General features: G+C 42.1%; 2 protein-coding genes across 3 annotated transcripts in view; one reads left to right on the plus strand and one right to left on the minus strand.

The window, feature by feature from the left end:
• The window catches only part of LOC136449266 (collagen alpha-1(X) chain-like), a 50,522-nt gene extending 38,271 nt beyond the window's left edge, over positions 1 to 12,251 (plus strand). For both annotated transcript variants that reach the window (XM_066449228.1, XM_066449227.1), the window contains 6 exons: positions 3,429 to 3,549; positions 5,671 to 5,762; positions 6,304 to 6,472; positions 8,158 to 8,393; positions 9,763 to 10,014; positions 10,591 to 12,251. In XM_066449228.1, coding sequence (XP_066305325.1) covers positions 3,429 to 3,549; positions 5,671 to 5,762; positions 6,304 to 6,472; positions 8,158 to 8,393; positions 9,763 to 10,014; positions 10,591 to 10,695 — 975 coding nt within the window. In that variant the 3' untranslated portion in view covers positions 10,696 to 12,251. The remainder of the gene's footprint in view (positions 1 to 3,428; positions 3,550 to 5,670; positions 5,763 to 6,303; positions 6,473 to 8,157; positions 8,394 to 9,762; positions 10,015 to 10,590) is intronic.
• Positions 12,252 to 19,421: 7,170 nt separating this feature from the next.
• On the minus strand, positions 19,422 to 23,046 carry LOC136420343 (uncharacterized). Its single transcript, XM_066407190.1, has 4 exons — positions 22,970 to 23,046; positions 21,821 to 21,947; positions 21,696 to 21,789; positions 19,422 to 21,231 (listed from the first exon to the last, which is right to left on the minus strand). The coding sequence occupies exons 1-4, from the start codon at positions 23,044 to 23,046 to the stop codon at positions 20,906 to 20,908; spliced, it is 624 nt and encodes a 207-aa protein (XP_066263287.1). The 3' UTR covers positions 19,422 to 20,905.
• Positions 23,047 to 26,308: the final 3,262 nt, after the last annotated feature.

A 26,308-nucleotide genomic window follows, 5' to 3' on the forward strand; every position in this document is an offset into this window, starting at 1 on the left:
CATTATATGGGATACTGACCTTTGAATTAGTATTAGATCTAAAGCTTTAAATCACTTTCACGTTATCTATAGACTAGAACCAATGGAGCCAATGCTTTAGCCCTCAAACACCCGAACGGGGTCATTTTTGACCCCAGGCGTGGATTTTGACGTGCTATTTGAGCATGTTTGATCTGAAAAAAATCCTTCCGTGACTTTGTCAGTAGACAACTTTTCTAACCTCTCCTAATTTTCTAGGGAGATCGGCACAATATTGACATTATATAGGAAAGTCTGTGTTGACCCCTGCAAAAAGAATGTGCTGTTTTTGAGACCGCCCTCCGTAACTCCTAAACTAATTGTATGTCCACCAAATTTTCAGAGAATGATGCACATGTAAAATGATATTACCATAACAAATTTTATGTCATAATGACGTAATATAACGTCATTATGCCATAATTTTGTGATTCTATCTGCCATCTTGGATGTTGACCGATGACGTCATCAAATCAGCTTAAAATATCAATGTAAAATCATAAAATTTACATTGGATTACATAAGATGATAATAATGTAAGAAAATACATTTGGCATACCAACAAAGCCTCGAAACGTCATTGTTTGAACTGAAATTAGCAGATTTTGTAAATCATGCCTGTCAAAACCCGTTGCCATGGCAACACGAAAAACGATGAACTTACTTTATCAATTTGAAATTTTTGTTATCTTATGAAAAGTCACCAAGTTTGGTGGCTCTCGCGTAAGCCGTTCATTAGTTATGCAACATGAAATTTGTCGTGGGCTTCAAAAATCCCCTCCCGGTTTAAATAGCAATAGTTCAAGACGTGGTCCTTCTGATCTTTTTGCATAAATTATGATAATGAACCGGGAATTATTCATACCTAAACATGCCAAAACATTCCTCTTACATTGATGAAGCAATGTACGGATAACAATCGGCGAAAAAAGTGAAAAGGGAGGTTTTACTGAACAAAACATTTTGGGGTCCTTTTTGACTCCGTTCAGTCATTTTAGTCATTTTAATCGCTAAAATAGGTTCGTGTGTTTGAGGGATACTATCATTGGCTGGCCTGCAGTGAAATGATCAGTATTTCCTCTTTGGAAGATTTGTGACGTGCACGCAATGTTTTGGTTCAAGTATTTGTGCCATGTTTATCAGTAAAAGTAAAGCTGAAAAATATCATTTGAGTCCTGAGAAAAACCTTCCAAAGTCAAAGAAGACGATGTGAAAGAACAAAAATACAGAATTTATTGTTTGATACATCATGTTCTGTCACTTCAGTCAGTCAGTCAGTCAGTCAGTCAGTCAGTCAGTCAGTCAGTCAGTCAGTCAGTCAGTCAGTCAGTCAGTCAGTCAGTCAGTCAGTCAGTCCGTCAGTCATTTGTTTAACCTTCCTGGTCACTTGAAGGCAACTTTTTGGGTAAACTTTTTGTTTTATTTTTCAATGATCAGGTTTGGGGTGCCCAGAGGATGTCGTCCACATAATCAATCCAGCATGCCCTTAGGTCTACACGATGACTACCAAGCAGTTTGTGGCAGGGTTTGATGAATTCTATGGCCCAGCTGTCGCATGTTCACAATTGCTTAATTGAAAGAATTGATTTTCTGCGCAAGATGAATCCCCTTTATGCGTCAAACTCCAAACAGGGTCATGTCACAATTCATTGGTACCAAACATTATTTAATGGCACGCCCCCTTATCCATGACATACCGATTTAAGAAAAAAATCACGCGACTTTGACGGCTGCGTGAAGCCTGGCTGGCGTCCTTTTTGCGAATATTGCGTTACATGTACCCGGCGGCGGTGTACAGAAAGTGTTAAATGGAACGACATTGAACTACAAAAAGTGCGAAACGGAACGAAATGGAAAAAAATTGAATTACAGAAAGTGCGAAATGGGACGAAATGGAAAAAATGGAATAAAAGAGAAAGTGCGAAATGGAACGAAATGGAAAAAAAAAGAACTACAGAAAGTACGAAATGGAACGAAATATGAGGTAAACTGAAATAAAATCGATGGAAAGGTAAGGAAACGGTACTAGGGGAGGATTGAAATACAGAAGTGGGTGGTAAATGAATATAACGTTGTTTATTTTTAGAACTTTACCCAGAGTGGGGCAAGGTTAAATCTTTAACGTTATAGCGTTGCTGTTTGCGTCGTTGTTCTGTTTGCGCGGCTAAATCTTTACAGCGTTACGTTGTTGTTCTGTTTGCATGGCTACATTATTCTCTCAAGATCTGCAATTGCTACCGAAGGCTTTGGAAAGACGATATGCAATAATATGCTAATGAACTGCTGCTTATAGTACGAAATGCAAGGAAACGGAACTGCGGTAATAGTTCATGAGAGAATATACATTTCCAGAATTTACCCAGAAAGAGGTAAGTTTTATTTCTTTTAGCGTTGTTGTTGTATCTGCGTGGCTTTTCCCAAGATGATCCGCGACTGTTACCGAGGGGTACAGAAAGTGCGAAATGGAAAAAAATGGAAGTGCAGAAAGTGCGAAATGGAACGAAGTGGATTTCATTTTGCACTTTCTGTACATTTCGCACTTTTTGCAGTTCCATTTCGTAATTTCTGCACACCTAGCTGGTGTCAATCAATTTGTATCCAGCGAACTCTACTGGGCACTGTATAGCACAGTCAGGCGATAAAAGTGGTCGACATGGACAAAAAGATGACAGAGATGATAGAGTATACATTATAACTGCTATTTTTCGTATGACAGAGAATACTTGTTTTCTTCTGTCTAAAAATCGTAAATGCGTGGCGGAAAAAAATCGATGACATCATTGACATTGACATCCACTTTGACACAACTTATGAGCAGTGTGCATCTAAGTCCAGTGTTGATAGCTTTAGTCCAAATCAAGTCACGAAGGCGACCAATTATTTGGTCACAAATAGTCATCACACTCAGGCCAGCCAACCAGTTATTACCATCTTCGACGCGGTCACCTTTTTCAAGTAGCATTTCTTGTTCCGTCTCTCTCGCCTAACGTTACTGGATTTCGCCTGCAAAGTAATGATTATAATGATTTGAATTTTGGTGGACATTATAATCATGCCCCGAAATATCTGTTTTGTACCTTATTTCTTGGTGAGGCACAGAACGTATTGATAACCATACCGTACCGTCTTCCCTACGGTACCGTCTAACATATACGTCTACCAACATTTTACCCACTGGCTCGCTACCTTCATGCATTGTTCATGCCGTTTAACATATTCATTACTAAGAGTTGATTCATAGGACTTGACTCTGGGTCCACCAGTCCCCAAATGATTGACTAGGAGCTCAACCGTTAGGCTGCTACCGTTGAGCTACAGGGACATCTCTACGAATAAAATACACAATCAACACAATACCCCCGACGGAGGCGAACCTCCCTCCCAGAGGTAACATGTCGATTATTTTCCAGGGAGAGGCGGGTTTGGCTGGTCCTGCCGGGCCAGGCGGCAGCCCCGGGGAGAAGGGTGATCCTGGCGAGACGGGCTCGCCTGGAGAAAAGGGAGAGATGTCAGCGCCGACACCGGGAGTCCGTAAGTCGACTTGGATATACAGGTGTAGGCTCATACACAGTGGATATACAGGTGTAGGCTCATACACAGTGGATATACAGGTGTAGGCTCATACACAGTGGATATACAGGTGCAGCCTCATACACAGTGGATATACAGGTGTAGGCTCATACACAGTGGATATACAGGTGTAGGCTCATACACAGTGGATATACAGGTGTAGGCTCATACACAGTGGATATACAGGTGTAGGCTCATACACAGTGGATATACAGGTGTAGGCTCATACACAGTGGATATACAGGTGTAGGCTCATACACAGTGGATATACAGGTGTAGGCTCATACACAGTGGATATACAGGTGTAGGCTCATACACAGTGGATATACAGGTGTAGGCTCATACACAGTGGATATACAGGTGTAGGCTCACACACAGTGGATATACAGGTGTAGGCTCATACACAGTGAGAAAAATAGTTACACGGAAAACGTGTTGTTTGAACAGAGTCTCAACTATAGTGCAGCAGAGTTTCCCCGGTATCTCCAACCCCACTTGTCGTCTGCAGTTATCTGCAAGGGAACAACCTTGCTATAGCTCACAATAATAGATAAGAAATCTAAAGTCTTGTCTATATGTCTAGATTATTCATTATGCAAATCAGGCCTTGATTACCACTACACGTGTCCATTGATCATTTCCTGTCACTCTCCGGTGAACGTGACTATCATGTGTGAACCATATAACTGCGAAAGCACCAACAGACCAAAATGATACCTCCCCGTGAATTAAACGCAAACAGTTCGAAAACTTTCGAAAGATTTCGGCCTATCATATCTCCGTAAATACCTTATCAAATGCATGGTATTTGATATCATTGGAAAGCTTATTTAATACCCAATGGTATCCCATGTATCATGATATCGTACGTTCATGAGTTGAACAAACGAGCTTAGCTTATGTGAGTACGCCTACGTGGGCAGTAATTCAAAAACCAATTCCATCCAACTGCATGATGAACATTGTCTTTTTTTACACCGTAACATCTTTTACCGGTAATCTAAATTTTCTAAGGCACCCCTGTGTTGACCGGCTTGTGAAACAGTCCATTGATTTGGCTAGCCTTCTGTGGGTGTGCGCAAGTAGGGTTTCTCTCAAGCAGATATTTGGTGATGTGTCACTTTAATTTCTTTATTTGTACAGCAGCTTGAGTGTGATGCTCTGGATTCATTACCTTCGCCAAGAAAGTTTTGGTAGCGTTTGTATGTGTGTAAGTATGTGTGTACGGTACATGTAAGTGTGGATGAACAGCAAAACTCGAGAAGGCCTGGATGTATTGTTTGATATGTGGGTAGGTCTTGGTGAGACCTCGAAATGATTAAGGCCCCTAGCTACCTGTTACGGTACTGTAGCGGAACTTCTGGGTTCGCTACCTCGTGTTCTGGACATGCTATGGTCACGGGTTCAGGAAGAATTGACAGAAGTTTGTGCCCTCGAGCAGCATTCTTTGGAACGGCAAGGGGCATTTCAGTTGCAGACGTTGAAACAGGATAAGTCAAGAAGGGAAGACTGAATTTTCGTGATTATTGACATGTTACTGACATGTTAGCTGTATGCAGGTTAGATAAACATGAAATTCATAAGCATCGACTATTTACCCTTTGACATCATTTGCATATTTGATGAGGAATTACTACAATAACTTCCTGTAGAAGAATATTTGCAGCATATGTGATAGACGAAGTATTGAATTTTTATAAACTATACTATATAAGGGACTGATAATTACACATTGTTGATTCTAAACATAAGCATACAACGTGTACTTGTTAATACTAGTTCTATAGATAAACAACTGTCTAAAACACTCACAAATCAGAAATCATATCAATGTATTTATTCATTTATTTGTTTCACACTTTAATTACCCAGGTACCCGAGGATGGAATCAGTGGCTACAACTTACATAACTTCGGGACCATACTATTCAAACATTGCATACAGCAGCATCGCGATTGTTTTTTTTCAAATGGGTCTTTCTGAGGCAAATCTGTAATGACTTCTGATCTTTTACATACAACATGTAGTTCCCACATCATGAACGTTACAGGTCATAGACTTTCCCATGCACCTTTTCCGCAGGTGGTCCACCAGGGCACAAGGGAGACAGGGGGGTGCCTGGAGCAGCAGGCCCGCCTGGGCCGGCCGGGCAGGACGGACCGCCTGGCGACCAGGTTAGTCAGGACAACAGGTCAAACCAACAAAGTTCAATAGGGCTGATTCACATGAAATTTGCAGGTGGTATGTAACCTTTGTAATGCCTTTGTCTTGTATTTGCACTAAATACCACTATTTGTCACATAACACAGGAATGGGGGAACATTTTATTCCATGATTCTACTCTCTTTTATTAGCAATTTGACTGGTACCGCACTGGTATTTTTTCGCCCCAAAAGAATCAGATTAGTGAATCAACTCTGTTCTTAAGCGGATATAACACTACACTTTCCTTTGTGGTCAAACTGACGTGTGACGCACGGGTAACATACGGAACATCTACAAACAAAATGGCCATCTCCGGAATGCCACATTCTCAGTTTCCGCTCCAAATCAGATACAAGATAACTTTATTGGAAATGTTGCCACTGAATTAAAAGCAATATACAATGATTAACATCCAACAGAGAGCTTTGAGATGAGACGGGGTCGGTACCGACTGCCGATTGCTGACGTCACACTTCCACTCAGGTCATTGACTATCATTATTTCATGCAGGGACTTCCTGGTACTCCAGGTTTGACAGGAAATCCAGGCAATGCTGGACACAAAGGCGACCCTGGTGACATTGGGCCAGCCGGGCCGATTGGCCCCCCTGGTGCATTAGGGCCAGCTGGTATAAAAGGAGAGAAGGGAATACAGGGTGTACCAGGTATTGGCGACGAAGGTAAGGGACTATTATTACCTTCGCCATAGGCGGTTATATTTTCGGTCGGGCTGTTGTGAAGTGACTGTGGGTGTAGGCGGCATAACTCTTGAAGCCATGGATGAATGTTCATAACATTTCGTAGGTAAGTTACTGTTGGGAGACAAAGGTAGAATTAAAAAATGGCGGGTTCCTACGGTACTGCAGTGGACCTTTGTGTTTGTCAGTTTGCTTGTTAACGGGATAACACAAGAGGCATTAAATGGATCGTGATAAAATTAAGCAGGTTGGTAGGGGTTGAGAAAACAAAGGTCAAGTTCGAGAATGGGCCTTATGGTGAGTTCCTACGGTACGGCAGTGGATCTTTTGTGTTTGTTGGTTTCTTTGTTAACGGGATAACTAGAGGGACATTAGATAGATTGTGATAAAATCTTGTAGAATGGCAGGGGTCGGAAAAACAAAGGTCAAATCCGATAATGAGCCTCCTAGCGGCTACCTACGGTACTGCAGAGGGACTTCAAAGTTTTTTAGTTCAAGTTCTGGATGTGCTATGGTCGGGATTTTTCAGCGTTTGATAGCTCTTAGGGCAGAAATGAAGTTGTATAAGTTAGGCCTCCATAGCGGCTTGTTTGCAACTGCAGTGGAATTTTTTGTCGAAAACTGAAGCAGGGTTTGGTGGATTTTCATTGTTTTGGGCAGGTAGGAACCTTTCGTGATGATTAACATAATGAGATGCATTTTATCAGTGTCTTATTTACCTAGTTAATAAGAAAAAGATTAAATTCTTTTTCAATGTGTTATTGGTGCAATGTCGACCGTCATGTATATACGACGACACCCTATGGACATTGTGACTAGGTCTGGAACTTTGGGTCAACAGATGGGCACTGCTTTTCATGACGGGGCCTCAAAACATATAAACTAAGAACTGTTACTGACATAGAGAGGAAGAGTGATTGATATATCAATTATGCAAATGAGGACATAATTTGCTTAGTTACTGAGAGAATGCTATAATTCCAAAGTGGCAAATGGCGGTAATTTGATACCTGCGGCATTTGGAAGTTAGTTGAAGGTGAACATTATCAAAAGTTAAGTATGCAACCCAGAGCCTCATTTGCATAATATGATACTAGAATAGCCTTCTTTGCCAATATAGTACTTCCATGCTTTGACCTGACCAACTTGTGTTATTGAGGTAAAGCAACTCATACAATATATGCAACCTTGTTTGCATAATCAATGAAAAACCTTTGTAATACATCATTCGTAAAAGTTAACATCATTTGGTGAAGGTATGGGGTCATGGGACTGTAGTTAAAGTAAAGTAAGTAAGTCAAAAATGGCTCGATGCTAGTCGGACAGCAAGGCTACAAGTTGGTTAGATTAAACATAGAACGACCCGTGTTGTCAGATGTAAATACGCGCAGACGGTTAGCATGCTGCCTGTCTGCAGTATTACAGGGCGATAGTAGAGACTTTTGAAGATCTGATTATGCCACTAGCATCTGTTGGGAAACACTACACTGGAAACATGCTGACTGGAAACGCCAGACTGACTAGCATCTGTGAACTGTTTGCTTTTGAAAAGCAGTAAAGCTGTTTCAACTATAACCAGTTTCAACTGCTAGTATTGCAGGTAACGTTAACGTTAGCACTTTGTTGGACTTAATAGTATAAAGTAAGAAAATTTTGCCGTCCAAAAGGTCCTCCCGGTCCCCCTGGACTGGATGGCCCCCCTGGCCTGCCTGGTAGCCCCGGCGCGAGTGGACATGAAGGCGACATCGGAGAACCAGGTCCACAAGGCCCTCCAGGTAACCTGGGTCCACAAGGACACAAGGGAGCCGTGGGGCCACCGGGGCTGCTGGGACCACCCGGGCCTCCTGGGCAGGCAGCAGCCGCTACAAGATGTGCATTCTCCGCAGTAAAGACGTCTTCACAGGTATCAATACATCACAACTCTACATAGACTCTTAGAGAGGAATATCACTGGATTTGAATGATGCAAATGATGGCCTAATTTGCATTATTAGTGAGAAAGCTGTATAATATCTTAGTGGTAAATGATGGCATATTCATACTAGTGACATAGATTTAATGAGATTATGCAAATGCCATCACCATTTACATAATTAATGAGGAAATCACATGGTTAAGTGAAACAAGCGGAAGGGTAGGCAATGGTTGAAGGAAAACAGTATTTGTCTCAATTTCTTTACCACCTTCGTCAAGGTTATATTATTGGCTGCGCTTCTGTGCATGTGTGTGTGTGATAGTCACCAAAACTCAAGAACGGCTGGATAGATTTGTTCTATATTTAGTGTGCTGGTAGTTTGTGATGAAAACTGGACATAATAGGATTTTGGGCCACCTATATCTCATGTTCTAGACTACATGTGGCTTTATTATCTCCATGAAAAATTAAGATGTAGCTTTGGGTGTGTCTGTGTGTGTATGTATGTGTCTGTCTGTTTGCGTTTCCGGATTACTGTAATCAGCATAACTCAAGAACCTCTTGGTGGATTACGATATTTGGTGCGTTGGTAGGTGATCAGAAGACGAAGGTCATTGTTGATTTTGGGCCCCCTGGTATGTGACCATTGTACTGCAGCAGCACTGCGTTTTTTAAATAGTTTGACCTGGATGTGCTATGGTCTTGATGAGTGGTAGATAGATTGTGATGTAAGGAAGAAGTGGTGTAGGTTTGGGCCCCCTAGCAGCTTGCCCTGGAACTGCAGGAGCAGTTTTGTCAAAGCCTTCCAAGGAGAATAACCGAACAAAGGAACAATGGATTTGGGACTTTATTCGCATAATTAATGAGGAAAATCTATATTTGCAATGTTTACCATTATGGGACTCAAATACATTTAACATATGTAGTTTATTGCAGACGGAACATTAACAAATACCAAGTATGCAAATAAATTCCTAATTTTCATCTAAGTGGTAAATGATTGGACTGTCAATATTGCGACATGTGTAAGTTAAAGGTGAAACATAACCAAGCATAGATTATGCTAATGTAGAAGTTATTTACATAAACATGCTATTTCATGGAGATATGAGGTAGATCTGATTATTTAGCATATCTATTTATTTAGTATTAGTAAAACATGCCAAAAGACGAAGTAAGTGAAAAAGTTGTGCTAGTGATTTTGTGTCATGGGGTCTCTAAACTCTAAGTTAGACTTATTTTTTTGGTGGCAAATAGCTTTTGATGTTAGAACAAGGTGGTGAAAGTTTGGGCTCCATTTGCTTTTTTTAAAAACAATATCATTGGTTATTTTACTACGTTATTCCCTTATTTTCAGAAATCCGGATATCACACTGCAGTTCTGACCTTTGACCGTGTGATGACTGATGCAAATTCTCACTTTGAGAAAAGCAAGTTCACCGCGCCTGTGGATGGCTACTTTGTCTTCATGTTCCACGTCATGTTTGACAGTGAGGATGAGGGTGGGAAGGTCGACCTGATGAAGGAGGGTTTCCTGCAGACGTCTGTACTCAACCCTCAAGGTCACACAGGGTCACAGGGGTATGCTGGGAACAGCGCTGTCTTACAGGTGACTTGTACTTAGCATGATAGCGATGTGCTACACAGAAGGTGGTTCAATCTCATCCATTCTATTGAGATTGCCCATCAATGGGTGTACACATCTATCAACTTTGCACAGATATCAAACACTCAATCTTATCCTCTGCATCCTAGTAGTAGTATTCTTTGGCAAAAAAAGTAAAAAAGATAAGGTGCAATGTATACAAGGCCATGCTGACTCGATTATATTGATAATATCCGTGCACGCATCAATCTTCGACTGTTTCATTAAGAAGGTTTAGGACCATATTGTAAATTTTACAAAGATGCTGTAAATTGTAAAAAAAACATTGGAATACGGATACTAATGTCATCCTTTTTTCCTATTGTAAAACATACTGATTTTGTAGGAAACTTAGTAAACTCTTTAAACAAAATGTATTTCTATCCCTGAGCGAAGTTTTCCAATGTCTCCCAAGAAATGTGTGAGACCAAAAATAAAGAACGTCATTAAAACTGCATCATTTTGTAGAATCATGGTCTGTTATTATTATCGAGAAAAGCATTTTTGGTGAAATTTAGTTTTCATAACTTCTATCCACAGGTTAATGAGGGCGGACAAGTGTGGCTACAGTTCAAGGGCAGCGTGTACAGTGACTACACTCTCATCACTTCCTTCACTGGCTTCTTGATCCGGGAAGGTCATTGAGATAAATGTTTGCTGTCTTGTAGCTGTCAGGCAAGACTAAAGCACCGGTTACACATAGCCGAACATGGCCTCCCGACTCTCCCCCGACCATGGTTAGGAGTGATTCAGGAGCTAGGTCGGCTGTGGTCGGCTGGCATTTGGCTGAGTCGGCTGGTAGTCGGCTGCGCCAGCCGAATGTTTTGAAAATTTTAAACATTCGGCTCTGGACGGAGGGTCTGGAATGGGTCGGCTGGTGTTCAGCGCAGTCGGCTAGTATTCGCCTGGTATTCGGGAGTATGTCAGCAGTAAAATTAGAACCTTAACCACGGCAGAACCACTGCAGACTAGTTTCCAGCCTACCCATGACTCACCCCAAGGCCGTAGACAAATCTCTGCTCTCTTCCCAACCAAGTGACTATTATCGGAACGTGGGCGAATCACCCCCGACCTTCACACAACCAAAAATGAAGAAGAACACTAAAAGCCGTATTAAAGCTAGCCATGATCCGAATTCGATCTCTCGGTGATGTTAACAACATAGAAGAATGGATTATGTTAATTAAAAATGAAAATGACCCCTCTTTTGAAAGTTGCTGAATATGTCCATTTCAATTCGTGAGAGGGTCTACAATCGGTCGGGGATTAGTCAGGAGAGATATTCGGCAGTCTACGGCTAGAGGTCGGGATGGTTGGGAGTAGGTTAGAAAGCATTCGGGGCCCAGTCGGGAGTAGTTCATGTACTGGTTAGGAGATGGTCGGGACATGTTCGGCGCCAAAGATAGGTGTGGCCTAAAAACTGGTCAGACTGCTCCCGAACTACAGCCGACCTGAGTCGGCTGGTGTTCGGGAGCCATGTTCGGCTATGTGTAACCGGGGCTTAAGATGGACACATCACTGTCCTATAACTGTCAGACAGGACTGACATGGACACATCGCTGTCCTGTAGCTGTCAGACAGGACTGAGATAGACACATTGCTGTCCTGTAGCTGTCAGACAGGACTGAGATGGACACATTGCTGTCCTGTAGCTGTCAGACAGGACTGAGATGGACACATTGCTGTCCTGTAGCTGTCAGACAGGACTGAGATGGACACATTGCTGTCCTGTAGCTGTCAGACAGGACTGAGATGGACACATTGCTGTCCTGTAGCTGTCAGACAGGACTGAGATGGACACATTGCTGTCCTGTAGCTGTCAGACAGGACTGAGATGGACACATTGCTATCCTGTAGCTGTCAGACAGGACTGAGATAGACACAACACTTGCCTGTAGCTGTCAGACAGGACTGAAATGGACACATTGCTGTCCTGTAGCTGTCAGACAGGCCTGAGATGGAAACATTGCTGTCCTGTAGCTGTCAGACAGGACTGAGATAGACACAACACTTGCCTGTAGCTGTCAGACAGGACTGAGATGGACACATTGCTGTCCTGTAGCTGACAGGACTGCTTTCATGTCATATACATGTATCTGCATCACTGTAAGAAGAAATGATCAGTCTGTGTTATGTGCTTATAAAAACATTCTTATGCACAACATATGTTACATGTGGAAAATAAATAGTAGAATATATTACCCATTCTGAATAGTTTTATTCTTTCTCTTCATTACCTCGGGTAATGGGAGGTCTACATGTAACATTAAACATAGTTCCAACAGCTAGATGTTTGAATGATGGATCTGTTCAAGGCGGTTTAAGACATTTCTTATCCCTACATTTTCAAAATCATGGCATATTAACATTCACAAACAAGAGTTCGGAGACCTCATATCTGCATGAAATAGATATCATGCAAATTAGGTCCTCACTTGGATAATTTATATTCAACCATGTTCACCTTCACATAACCTCCAAATGCCACAAGTATGAAGTTCCAGTTATCTACCAATACGGAATTTGCATAAATTTTATCTTTCAATGTCCCTCTTTTTCTCAGTTACATATGTTGCATTTCTGAATAGTCCTATCATTGAATGGAGTGGGTTTATAAAATTTCTCATTAGTAATGCAAATTAGATTCTGATTTACATCATAATCAAGAAAACTGGAGATATATTTATGGGTCTGTCTGTCTGTTTGTCTCTGTGTGTGCTTCCGGATCGTTGTAGTCAGCATAACTCAAGAACCTTTAAATCAATTACGATGATATTTGGTATGTGGGTTGGTCTTGAGAAGACAAAGGTCTGTGACGATTTTGGGCCCCCTGGTATGTGACCTTGGTACTGCAGTAGAACGTCCAGTTTTTGTATCTTTTCATCTGGACTTGCTATGGTCTTGATTTTTGGATGGCAGATATCTTGTAATGTAAGGAAGAACTGATGTAGGATTGGGCCGCTAGCAGCTTGCCCTGGAACTGTAGGGGCGTTTTAGTCAAAATTTTCCAAGGAGAATAACCGAACAAAGGAACGACAGATTTCCATGATATTTAGTATGTAGGTAGCTTAAACAGAGCTATTGAAGTGCAAATTATGTCAATTGGCACTGAATTTGCATAATCAATGAGGAAGATCTATATTTGCAGTGTTTTCCATTACACGACTCAAATACATTTAACATGTAGTTTAGGTTCCGGGGCGGACTTGTTTACCTGCAGTAACCTGCATACGCAAGTGGTACCTTGAGCCACAATATGTGAATTTCCCTCAGCTTGCCAGGAAATGGATTACTTAATGACATCAGTTAAGTATTTAAAGACAATTCAAACTCTACAACTGGATAATAATTCGGAGATTTATTTCCGGACGTTTCGAGTGACATCCATCACTCTTCTTCAGCGTCACTAAAGTGAACTAGCAGAACTAACCAGTACTTATATACAATAACTAGAAAAAACGGTTTTTACATGGCAAATCACACAGTCATGCATAAGCGACATTGTAAAGTAAAAAAGTTAGGAAGGTTCCTATGGTAAGACAACACCATAGGAAAAGTTATTGACCTTTGGGTGGGGGGAGGGCGGAGTCCCAGGTACCCGAGAGTTCTACGTGGAGTCCTCCCTTCCTGTTCAATGCGGGGTTGTAGATCCTCTCGTAGATGGCCTCCCTGATTCCGCGTTCGTACCATCGTGGTTCACGATCCAGGACCGTCCGTTGTCTCCAGTCTGAATGAGCGGCCCCGGTGATGTTTCATGTGATGGTAGATGGCCGATGAGTACTTGCTTGCTGTAGCCCTGCAATGTTGATTGTACCTTGTCTTCAGTGGTTGGCTGGTTTCTCCAATGTAGGTGTCGCGGCACTGTGGATGTTCACACTTAAGTCTATAGATGACGTCGGATTTGATGTGTTTGCGTACGCGGTCCTTGGGATGGACTAACTTCTGTCTGAGGGTAGAGTAGGGTTTGAAGCTGGTGGCGATGTTGAAGCCTTGAAGGATTCGCCGGAGTTTTTCTGATACTCCTTGGATGTACGGAATTACAATGTCGCTTATGCGTAACTGTGTGATTTGCCATGTAAAAATCGTTTTTTCTAGTTATTGTATATAAGTACTGGTTAGTTCTGCTAGTTCACTTTAGTGACGCTGAAGAAGAGTGATGGATGTCACTCGAAACGTCCGGAAATAAATATTTATCCAGTTGTAGAGTTTGAATTGTCTTTATATATTGTTTACCTGGATGCCTAACCTTCACAAACGTATCATTTAAGTATTGTATTTAATGTGCTTTTAAAAGGATGCATCTGTAAGGGGTGTAGGTAGCTGTTGTGACCCTGGTCTCGATGGTGTGTCCCTTACGAAGTTCGTTGATCATAGCTGCGATGTTAAAGGCATCCAGAGTATGTTATGAGGCTTGAAACCTGAATTAGAAAAACTACAATTTCTAGACATTCCTACACATAGTAACGTTAAGTTTCGATAACACTATGCCATTACATATCGATATTAAAGGAGCAAAGATACGATGTCGTTGTGTGGTGAGAACTGATAGAATATCCAAGTCCTAATAGACTGATTCTGACTGTCCATCACAATTAGCGGCTTGACCAATGGGAGAATGACTGGATGTCCGTCAAATATTTGCATTTTTATGTTTGAATTTTGCATTTCTACGTTTTGACGGAGGTGGGCGGGGCTATGGTATCAGTCTATTTTCACTAGGCGCTTGAAACTAAAAGATCACCATGTAGTTTTTTTTTGTCGCTTTTAAGCACTTTTGATAAGAAATCCGCACGCAAATGTGGTAAACAGTGGCATTAAATGTCAATTTCATAAAGATTACAGCAACTAGAATATTTCCAGTTTTCAAGCCTCATAAAATGCTCTGGGTGCCTTTAATGGTACACTCAACCTAAGGGAACACAAGGAGTCGCTACATCGTGAAGACGTTGATCTTTATTCTCTCTCTGTCCTCTCTCTACATCGAATCTCCGCTCCGGACTAACTCTAGTCCAGACTGAAATCTAGTATGGTCTTATGCATTTATATACTTTCTTTCCGCCTACGTAATTATTTCTGAGAAAATGTACATTCTTCTTCTATCTAGTCATCATGAGTCATTTCCTCTAAAGGGCACTGGACAGTCCCAAATAAGGCAGTGTCCACCAGGAAACATGCTCTGCCCCCCCCCCCCGTAGAGAAGGTCGTTATTCCTCTAAGGAAATAATGCCCGCCTTCACTCTTTCTCAGAACAGATCATCAGAACGGACATCATCCTAAAGACACCTTGGAAAGTACAAGAAACTCAGCTATATCATAATCGCACCCCATTACATATCAATTCAGCATTTCCAAGTTCACAACCCATAAAATACTAAACAATACTGAATTGATGTGGCTGACATGTAAGTAATCCATTTCCTTTGGGGCAGGCTGAGGGACATCTATAACATCAAGTTGCCACTTGTAAATGCAGGTAAATTTGAGTTATTTTTAACTACAACACGGCACTGTGCAAAATAATTAAAAGGCCTTTATACAAAATATGAAAATGCGTGGGGGTATTGGTCCACTGTATCTCCATGCCAACTTTCGTTTGGCTCAGAAATGAAAAAGTTGAATCCATTGGAAGATTTGGCAGAAGAACAAGACAAAAAACAATATATTTCACCCTACCCATACCTACGGTATGGAGAGTGAAATATAATCAACACTTTCTGTATCACACTAGTTTCACCCCTCCCCAAGATGCGTACACAATAACAACACATGACACTTGTGTGGGGGAGAGTGCCGCCTGGTTCAGGCATTGCGAGAGACAACTTTAATGCCAGTAGTGTCGAAACAGACCGAAAGAAAATCCACATGGACCGAAACTGAAATGTCACTTGCAAAATGCAATGTTCTCATGATAAATTCTCAAACAGATCGAATATATTCAATTCCGTACTGTAATCTCATCCAAAACAGAAACTCTCAATTCATTCCAGTACTTATTTGCTCATTCAATTCACCAACATATAAGAACCTCTCCTTTAAGCTTTATATTCAGCACAACGACCTGACCAGATTGTTTGCCGGCTACGCAACCTCTAAAAAAAACCTCCCATTGTATTTGAAGGCCAAAAAATAGGGGACGTACACCAGAGCCCAATGCAATACAACTTTCATCTCTGGGGGTTTACTAAACAACACATTTAAACAAACAAAAACAAACAACAACAAAAAAGAAAATACAAGTGAAGCGGACTGTTGCAGTGACCTCGAATGAACATCCCAGCATGTCTCGTGCTCTTATCCTTTGTCTGCACTCGCACACCTGGATACCACACCCTCATCAGTCTTCACCTGTGTACAGCTCAACATAACTATGATACTGCAGAAACACAATTTCACGCTAATAACTTCGTCAACCGCTATAAATTGTGATTTTCTGCATCACATTAGTTTCACCCCTCCCCAAGATGCGTACACAATTAAGCTGTATACTGGCGAGTTTCCCTTACTTTCCAGGGCGGACGGGACGTACCACTGCAGGGACTTGACGGAGGGAAGCCGCTGACTGGACTTTGTTTTAGTGCCTCCCACCGACAAGCCAAGATGTCGAGGAAGAAAGACGATGAGTTTGTCTCAATGTCAACACTAAAAAATCTACTAGACAATCAAAAAAAAACAGTATGATCGAACTACAACAGAAGAATTTCAGATCCTTTATGGAAACAACACTGGAAAGCCACAACAAAAGAATCGACACCCTCATACGAGAATGCCAAGAGAAGTAAGAGATCAAAGTGAGCCTACAGTACTCCCAGAAAGATATTGAAGACATTCATTCAAACACTCGTCACCAAGAACAGAAAATCAATGAAATCGAAATGAAGATCACTCAACTCAAGGCTGACACTACCTCTAAACTCACAAAAACAGACTATCTTGAGTCACGGCGGAATAATATCTTAATTGATGGCATACCCGACTCTAAGGAAGAAACATGGGAAGAGAGTGAACAGAAAGTAAGAAATCTACTGAAAGACAAGTTGCAGCTGGACCCAAAGAAAGTCGAGATTGAGCGTGCGCATCGAAATGGGCGATTCCAGGCTGACGGACGTCCCAGGTCAATCGTAACCAAGCTCTTGCGCTGTACAAAGACAAACAGGCTATCCTCCAACGCGCGAAGAATCTCAAGGGTACCCATATCTTCATCAACGAAGACTATTCTGAGGCCGTCCGACAGAAAGGAAGAGAACTCATACCTGAAATGAAGGCTGCAAGAGAGAGGGGAAATGTCGCCTACCTGCGCTTTGATCGTCTCATCGTACATCCTCCGAGACAGACATCCGGTGGCGACTCGCAGAAACATCATTTCAATGAAGCATCATCAAGACCTCGCAGACCAGACACTAGATCCTCAAGGGCTGAACCTGGCGCTTCCGCACCCCACTCCTGAGACTTTAGGTCTGCGTCACTCATTCAACGATTTATTAAGTACTGACATTTTTTTTCTACATGTATTCTGATAATGACACCATGCCTACAAGAATAACTGCCAACATACTAAATGGAGAACAATCATCTCCATCCCCCAGAACAAATAACTTAGACTTAAGCTCTTTATTTTTCAACCCCTTTGAATTAAATGTAAATAATAATATTAGTGAATCTCCTTTCTCGTCTCTAGATCCCGACACGAATTTCTTTAATAACTACTTTAGTCCTTCCAAGAACACTTCTCAGTATCATAACATTGATTCTTTTGTGAATTCATGCAAAACGAGAAAAGGCAAAAGTCTCTGCATGTTTCATGTAAATGTCAGGAGCCTCCCGCGCCACTTCGAAGAGCTCAATGAATATCTCTACGCTCTAAAACATAAGTTCTCTGTAATTGCCATTACAGAGTCTTGGCTGACTGAAAATACAGTTCATAATTACAATATTCCTGGTTACCAAAGTATTCATCACTGCCGACAAAACAAAGCAGGTGGGGGTGTTTCTAATTCTATGTACATAAGAAGCGATTTATCATATTCCCACCGCGACGAAAAATCCTCTCGACTACATCAAGACTCGTCTTAGTAGTCAACTGACATCTTTTGAACCACCCTCTACTGACGAAGTTATAGACATAGTACGAAATCTGAAAGATTCTGCTGCTGGACACGATGAAATTAGTGCGAAAATACTCATGATTTCTTTACCTCATATCATTTGTCCACTTATGCATGTCCTAACTCTATCAGTTCAGAACGGTGTGGTCCCGAAACCAACTAAAATTGCTTAAGTAACTCCCATATTTAAGAACAACGATTCTACCTCGGTCAACAATTACCGCCCCATCTCAGTTCTACCCTGCATATCCAAAATTCTTGAAAAATTGATTTATAGTCGTCTCTTATGTATGTTTTACATGACAGACCACGTGGTCTTATGCTACATGCTTACACAGCATAATATACTTTAAATTAAATCACTTTATGCTATTGACTTTGGCATTCCACATCCGCCTGTTTCTTGCTTTTCTAGCTAAGTGTTCGAAAGGTAAGTGTTCACAGTCCATCAGCAGGGAGCCTTCAGGCGGGTTGTCTCCTCCGCACACGTAGGCTTTCAGGGTGCACCTGACCAGTCTGGAGGGGTCCATGCGGAGAATGTGGCCCAGGTACCGAAGTCGCCTTCGACGGATGGCTGACATCAGGTTGTAGTCTGGGTTTGTTGCTGTGTCTCGAAAGTGTTTCTTAGTGATCACGCGTAGACATCTGCTGTTGAAACCGTTGATCGTCCTTGTGACGTCCTGCGTTAAGTCCCATGCTTCACAGCTGTGCGTGAGGGTTGAACAGACAGACGATTTGTACTGTGGTCCCTCCATATATGTTGTAGGGAGCTGAAGCGGGATTGTGCGATGTCCATTCTGTATTTCACATCTGCTCTCTGGTCACCATCACATTGCATGCGGCTTCCGAGGTAGTCAAATGTGTGGACGTTTTCTAGCTGTTGGCCTTGTAGGATGACGTGATCACGTTCCTTTTCCTTGGCAAGTCTCTTCTGGCGCTGTACCTCCTTGTCTGCGAGGCTACCGGCACGTGACCGGGTATTGGCGGTGGAGGGATGATGTAGGCACCAGCGACTCCGGTGGATTGCTAGGCCCCTTTTTGTTGTCGTCTCTTAAAACATTTAAACGATAATGATATTCTCTACAAACACCAATATGGTTTTAGAAAAGGGTATTCTACCTCTATGGCCCTTATTCAATTAATGGGCAGAATTACTACGGCAATTGACAATAAAGAATTCACAATAGGGATCTTTTTAGACCTAAGTAAAGCGTTTGATACGGTAAATCATTCCATCCTTCTCCAAAAACTCAAGAAATACGGCATAGATGACTCGGCACTTAAGTGGTTTATCAGCTACTTATCTGATAGAAAACAGTACGTTGCCCTAAATGAAAACACGTCATCTTGCAAACCAGTTAAGTGTGGCGTTCCCCAGGGATCGATTTTAGGCCCACTTTTGTTTTTAATTTACGTTAATGACCTTCCCGAAGCATCCTCAATTATCTTTCTTATTCTATTTGCTGATGACACAAATATTTCATGTAGCAAAGGTCGTTACATGGTTCGAAGTTAACAAGCTGTCTGTTAATGTTAAAAAGACTTTTTATCTTATCTTCTGCACTAAAAACAAGGCATATAATAGAAACAATGCCAACATTTTTTTTAAAGAACCTTCCTCTCTCCCAAGAATGTCCGGCGAAATTTCTAGGTATTCTAATTGATGACAGATTGACATGGAAGTCTCACATTGCCGTGGTAGCTAATAAAATTTAAAAAAATATAGGAATCCTGGGGAGGATCCGTCACTTTATAACCCGGAAAACCTTTATTACCATATAAAGTAGTTTAGTTTACCCCTACCTCATCTATTGTAACATTGTCTGGGGTAATGCCTACAGAACTACCCTTCACCCAATATTAGTTCTCCAAAAAAAATTTGTACGCATCGCCACTGGTTCAAATTTCTACACGCACTCTCTACCTCTATTTGAAAAACTTAGAATTTTGAATATTTTTGACATAAACAGATTTCAACTTGCTCTTTTCACAGCCAAATTCATTGACCATAATCTGCCTGATACCTTTGACGATTTTATTAATTTTCGCTCCCAGTTGCACAATTACCAAACACGTCATAGCTCAAAGTTCCACATCCCTCTATTCAGAACTTCTTTAGCCCAAATGAGTGTAAAGTTCAAATGCATCAATATCTGGAATAGTCTCCCAACCCCCCTAAAGAATTTTACTTCTGTGATAACCTTCAAATGTCATCTTCGAGCTCATCTCCTATCAAATCCCAACTACTTCTAAATGTTTCCTCTTATTAGTATGTCTCTGGTCTGATCATGATTTGAAGAAATATTCCTTGATTGTCCTTTTGTTTACATTTTGAGAACGAAATTATTGTACTTTAGTATTTCTGGTTTTCGTTAATAATAATTTCTTACGTTTTGATTTGTATTATATTATCAGTATTCGATTTTTCGTTATATAGTTGTTCATTATGTTTATTTCATCATTTATTATACCTTTGTTTCGTTACTTATCATATCACTCTTGTAATCGACATTTGTTAAGTTAAAAGGAGGAGGGCTTCTATAAGCCTTGCAGGCTTCTTTCCTCCTCCTGCACATTCTTTTGTACTTTCATTAATTGATTATTGTTTGTTTTTTTGCTTTTATGTGCGAATAAATAAATAAAAAAAAGTAAAAAAAACACATGGCACTTGTATGGGGGGAGAGCGCCGCCTGGTTCAGGCACCGCATCTTTTCGAAAAACGATCAAAGACAGGGAAGTTTATTTCCAAAGTATCAGATTCCTAATACCATCGAAACTGCTAGCCGTTGCTGCAAGAGGTCGTTAACATAGCCATCTTTTGCATTCTCACTTTTCCAACGTCCGCGCCTTTTGAACAGCCTGTCAGGAATACCTGCATTAGCTGCTTCCGTCGCGCCTCCTGCTCTAAGGGAATGTAAACCAAAGCATGAAATGTCCTGAACTACGGTCTTCAACATATCTAGCACAATTTCTCTGGCTCTTGAATAACTTAATCCACCAGACTTTCGTAGTTTCCAGCCTCTCTTACAACTGCTCAGTGGTCTGAAAAGATAACAATCGGAATTCAAGTCAATGTCACGTCGATGAAGATTAGACATCCAGGTAATAAGATACGCCAAAAAAGCAGTTACTCAAACAACTGGATATGATTTTGGAAACGGTCAGACGTTTCAAGTAGCATCCACTACTTTTCGTCAGTGACTGTGAGCAAGATCAGTTGAACAGCAGGTTTATAACCACGAACTATGAATTGATATGCAAATAAAGAGAAGACAAGTTTTTAGATAGTCCAATAGAAAGCAAATTAGACAACTCAAGTCAATGTCACCAACAAAGAAGAGCTTGTTTGCGAACTCCTGCTCTGGACACCAGCTCATGGGTACTCGTGTGTCGGGCGACCCCGACGGACCTACATAGACCAACTTGCTGGGGATGTAGGGGTGAGGTCTGAAGATCTAGACCAACTAATGGCGGACCGTGACGCCTGGAGGGAGAGAGCAGCCTTAGTCCGGGCAAGCCGCCCGATATGATGATGATGATCACCTACTCTACAGTACTTCTCTAACATAAATACAGGACACGTCGCTTTGTTTGTTCTTGCCACGGGCACACTATTGCATTCCCGCCATTGGTCTGTCTTACCAAGGAGGTTATATAGACTATATAACCTCCTTGGTCTTACTGGATTCAATGAAAATCGTTACGTAGCCATCTGATAAACTGATGTCTTGACACTTAATCTTGGACGCCTCGCTGTACCTAAGAAAACCTGCAAAACGAGAACTGTAGCCAAATCTACTTTATCCCCACATAATGTCACCAACTTGTTCAAAAGCTCTGCTGTGACCACGTCCTTATTCACCTTCTTCTTACCCAGCATACGTTTAGCTGCCGCAAGAACATTACATACCACTTTATTTTCGGTAGGTGACTCTAACCCAGCCTGTGCCTGTGCCCGTCTGATTCCATAAAAGGCCTTTTCTACTGCTGCTACAGACGGGGCCTCATGTATGACCTCTACTAGATACAAAGCAACATACATAGGGGAAGCTGAAAAAACTGATACTTCAGTGAACTGCTTGGCAAATTTCCTCCACCTATTAAAGCCAAGACTATACTGCTCAACAGTTCTCGGTGCTCTGTCTTACGCCACTACTAATGGTAACTTCTCTGCCAGTGACTTCAGGTGGGGATGTTCAACCTGCTTCAAGTCCTTCCAGAAGCCTTCTCTCATCACATCAAACAGAGAAAAGAACCTGTGATTTACACTCAACCATTTTTAGCTCTTACCTAAATATATAATTTCTATTTTATTTCAACTAATTGCTTATACAAATGTATACTGCTCTTCATTATCAGTGTGAGAAAACATTCTTCTCACCAAATGCAAAGAGCCTACAAACATATTTTCTTCCACACAACTGCAAATCTGTACGGTCTAGCGATATGTGCAACAGCCTACAAAACCATTATGCATACCACATGTAATTGTCTACATTTTCAATGGCCCAGAGCCTTCAAAACTCAATATTCTGAGTGGAATTACCATCACCATCTCCGCGGCCAAGTGCCTTCACACAAAAACTATCCAGCCCTTGAACTAGGCAGTCACAGACTCAAACGTCTAATCACGGTTGGTCAAGTGCCAACTCCTTACGTACGATTGCATACGATTTATTCCTTTGACTCAAAGATGCGCTTAGCCATTCTTTTACTACTCAGGAAACAAGTCAATGACAGGATGCCACCCTGGTTTACGCCCCTTGTAGTCTCAAACTCCCTGGACTCTTTCCCGTTCAGCAGCACGGAGAACTTACTGCCCATGTGCATGTGTCTGAGAAGACGCCAGATCGAGTTTGCTGTCGATACCTCCTTTGTTGATCTTGTACAACATGCCATCTATCCACACTGTGTCGTAAGCTTTTTTTGGTGTCTTAGAAGCACCCGTAGACAGTGCTCCTTCTCTCTTGATAATGGTTCACTATCACTTGAACCATGTAAGCTGTTGTTAAGTTGCTACATCCAAGCTATCCTCCGCTCGACTTAATCCATGGTTTCAGTCTATTGAAGAGTAGTGACTCCAAGACTTTAGATATGACTGGTAGTAGGGTGATGCCACGGCGCGAGTCCAAGTCCGCCTTGTTGGTTTGTTCTGGTTTGTAGGGGAACTTTGAGGCCCTTTTTGAAAGCCTCTGGTATGTTTTCTGTTTCCCTTATTGTGTTAAAGAGGTTTGTTAGTCTAGCCGCAGAACTTCGCCACCATACTTCAAGTGTTCATAGGTTAAGCCATCTCTGTCACCCCTCTTGTTGTTCTTGAGTGTTCTGCAGATTGAGGCTACTTCTGCTACAGTAAAAGGCTCGTTGAGTACGACCTCAGCATTACTGTGGCTTTCTTTTTTCCATACTTTTCACCTCGTCCTCAATCATCTTCTTATGGTTATATATTCACCTTGAATATTCACCTTGAAGTTCAGCCAGTAGGTACCCTTAAGGGTAATGAGGCTGTGCCTAGTTGGTGCTAGTAGTGCGCATGGTAATTTCTTTTTCGCTTCTTTTCTCCTTCCTTCCTTCCTTCCTTCCTTCCTTCCTTCCTTCCTTCCTTCCTTCCTTCCTTCCTTCCTTCCTTCCTTCCTTCCTTCCTTCCTTCCTTCCTTCCTTCCTTCCTTCCTTCCTTCCTTCCTTCCTTCCTAGTAGGAAAGCTCGTGTAGGAAAGCTCATGTAGGAAAGTTCATGGTTATCCTTCTACTCTTCCTTCCTTCCTTCCTTCCTTCCTTCCTTCCTTCCTTCCTTCCTTCCTTCCTTCCTTCCTTCCTTCCTTCCTTCCTTCCTTCCTTCCTTCCTTCCTTCCTTCCTTCCTTCCTAGTGGGAAAGCTCGTGTAGGAAAGTTCATGTAGGAAAGCTCATGGTTATCCTTCTACTCTTCCTTCCTTCCTTCCTTCCTTCCTTCCTTTCTTCCTTCCTTCCTTCCTTTCTAGTTGGAAAGCTCGTGTAGGAAAGCTCGTGTAGGAAAGCTCAGGGTTATCCTTCCTTCCTTCCTTCCTTCCTTCCTTCCTTCCTTCCTTCCTTCCTTCCTTCCTTCCTTCCTTCCTTCCTTCCTTCCTTCCTTCCTTCCTTCCTTCCTTCCTTCCTTCCTTCTTTCCTTCCTTCCTTCCTAGTAGGAAAGCTCGTGTAGGAAAGCTCGTGTAGGAAGCTCATGGTTATCGTACTACTCTTCCTTCCTTCCTTCCCAGTAGGAAAGCTCATGGTTATCCTACTCTTCCTTCCTTCCTTCCTTCCTAGCAGGAAAGCTCGTGTAGGAAAGCTCGTGTGGGAAATCTCATGTGGGAAAGCTCATGGTTATCCTTCTACTCTTCCTTCCTTCCTTCCCTCCTTCCTTCCTTCCTTCCTAGTAGGAAAGCTCGTGTAGGAAAGCTCGTGTAGGAAAGCTCATGGTTATCCTTCTACTCTTCCTTCCTTCCTTCCTTCCTTCCTTCCTTCCTTCCTTCCTTCCTTCCTTCCTTCCTTCCTTCCTAGTAGGAAAGCTCGTGTAGGAAAGCTCGTGTAGGAAAGCCCATGGTTATCCTTCTACTCTTGCTTGCTTCCTTCCTTCCTTCCTTCTTGTTTGGCTCGTGGTTGTAGAAGTGGAAGTCCTGCTAGGCCTTTGAAGAGTGGAAGTCCTGCTTCACGTTTCCATTCTTCCTTCCTTCCTTCCTTTCTTCGTTCGTACCTTCCTTCTTTCCTTCCTTGACGTACTAAGAGAGCCTGTAGCTGTAGAAGTTCCATAGAGACTCTTCCTACCCTCATCTTAATATGAGAACATGTAATTGTAGAGGTCCTGTTTGTCCTTCCACTCTAGTGCAAGTCTTGTTTTGAATACGTTCACAGAGCTACTGGTTACCGTGGCCGTGCTAAGCTTATTCCAAGCCGGTAGCACTCGTGCAGGGAAGAAGTTGGCTCGCGGGCCCTTTGAGTCCTGAATCTGGTACTTGTAAGGGTGTCCTCTGGTGCTTGTCGCCAGACTCGGTGTGAACATCGCTCTGTTGCACCTGTTACAGTGGTTGGAGGTTCTCAACGTGACTAGTCCATGAGTGATCTTGAATACTTTAGTAGGAAGATGACATCACTTCTTCTTCTACGAAAGAGGAGGGTAGGTAGTTGCAATTCTCGGAGCCGTTCTGAGTACGGAAGGTGGGAGATTGACTGCACCAGTCTCGTCGCCCTTCTTTGTACCGGCCTTTCTATTGCATCCTTATCTCTCTTTGTCCTGGGGTCCCACACAACTGTGGCGTATTCTAGGTGTGGGCGAACCGAGCTTTTGTACAGGAGGAGGAAGGAATCTTTGTCCAGGTATTTGAATGTGTGGCGAATCGCTCCCAACACTTTGTTTGCCTTAGAGACTTGGGCTTGGACATGGTCGCTGAATGTGAGCTTGTAGAGAGTCAAAGAGTCTGCCTTCTTCTTCTTGTTCATTGCCTAGCACTTCAAAATGCTTGGCCAAGGTTTCTCTCACCTCTGCAGGGTCTGTGCACGTGACGAGGTGTTTCTTGCCTTTTCTTTGTCTCACTCTTCTCCAAACCTTTTTGTCATCTGTGCTTGCTAACGAGGCTAACTCTTTCGCCTCATGCAAAATCTTTGCCTCTCTAAGTTCTGTTCTGAACTGACCCTTGCTTTTCTTGTAGTTTGCATACAGATGATTGTCTTTTCCTCTCGGCTTCCCTGCTTCTTTCCATAGTAGCCATGATTTCACTTGTTTTTCGTGTGATTCTGTAAGTGTTGTTGACCAGTACGGTTTCTGATGGCCACTTATTATCTTCGCTGGTAATGTTTCCTCTGCTGTTCTTTTTAATACAGTAGTTATCATGCTCAGTTCTTTTTCAATAGCCTCTGGTGATTTTTCGTTTGGTACTGGAGCTGATTGCAGCTTTTCACAAACTCCCCTCTTATATGTGTTTTCTGTTGGTTGACTCCTCACACCTTCCCAGGTCAGCAGTGGGTCTGGACGGTTCTCTTTCCACTCTCTTGATTTGTTGGCAAACTGGGCAACAATGGGATTGTGGTCTGACATATTAAGTTCATTGTAATCCAGTACTTCTCGAGGTAGACTTGGAGCCCATATTGCTCAGCAATCTCGAAGCAGTCTACCACGGATCCTTCTGGCTGTCTTCCGTTTGCTTCCG

The sequence above is a fragment of the Branchiostoma lanceolatum genome, chromosome 15 (assembly GCF_035083965.1).
Source record: "Branchiostoma lanceolatum isolate klBraLanc5 chromosome 15, klBraLanc5.hap2, whole genome shotgun sequence".
Taxonomy (NCBI): domain Eukaryota; kingdom Metazoa; phylum Chordata; class Leptocardii; order Amphioxiformes; family Branchiostomatidae; genus Branchiostoma; species Branchiostoma lanceolatum.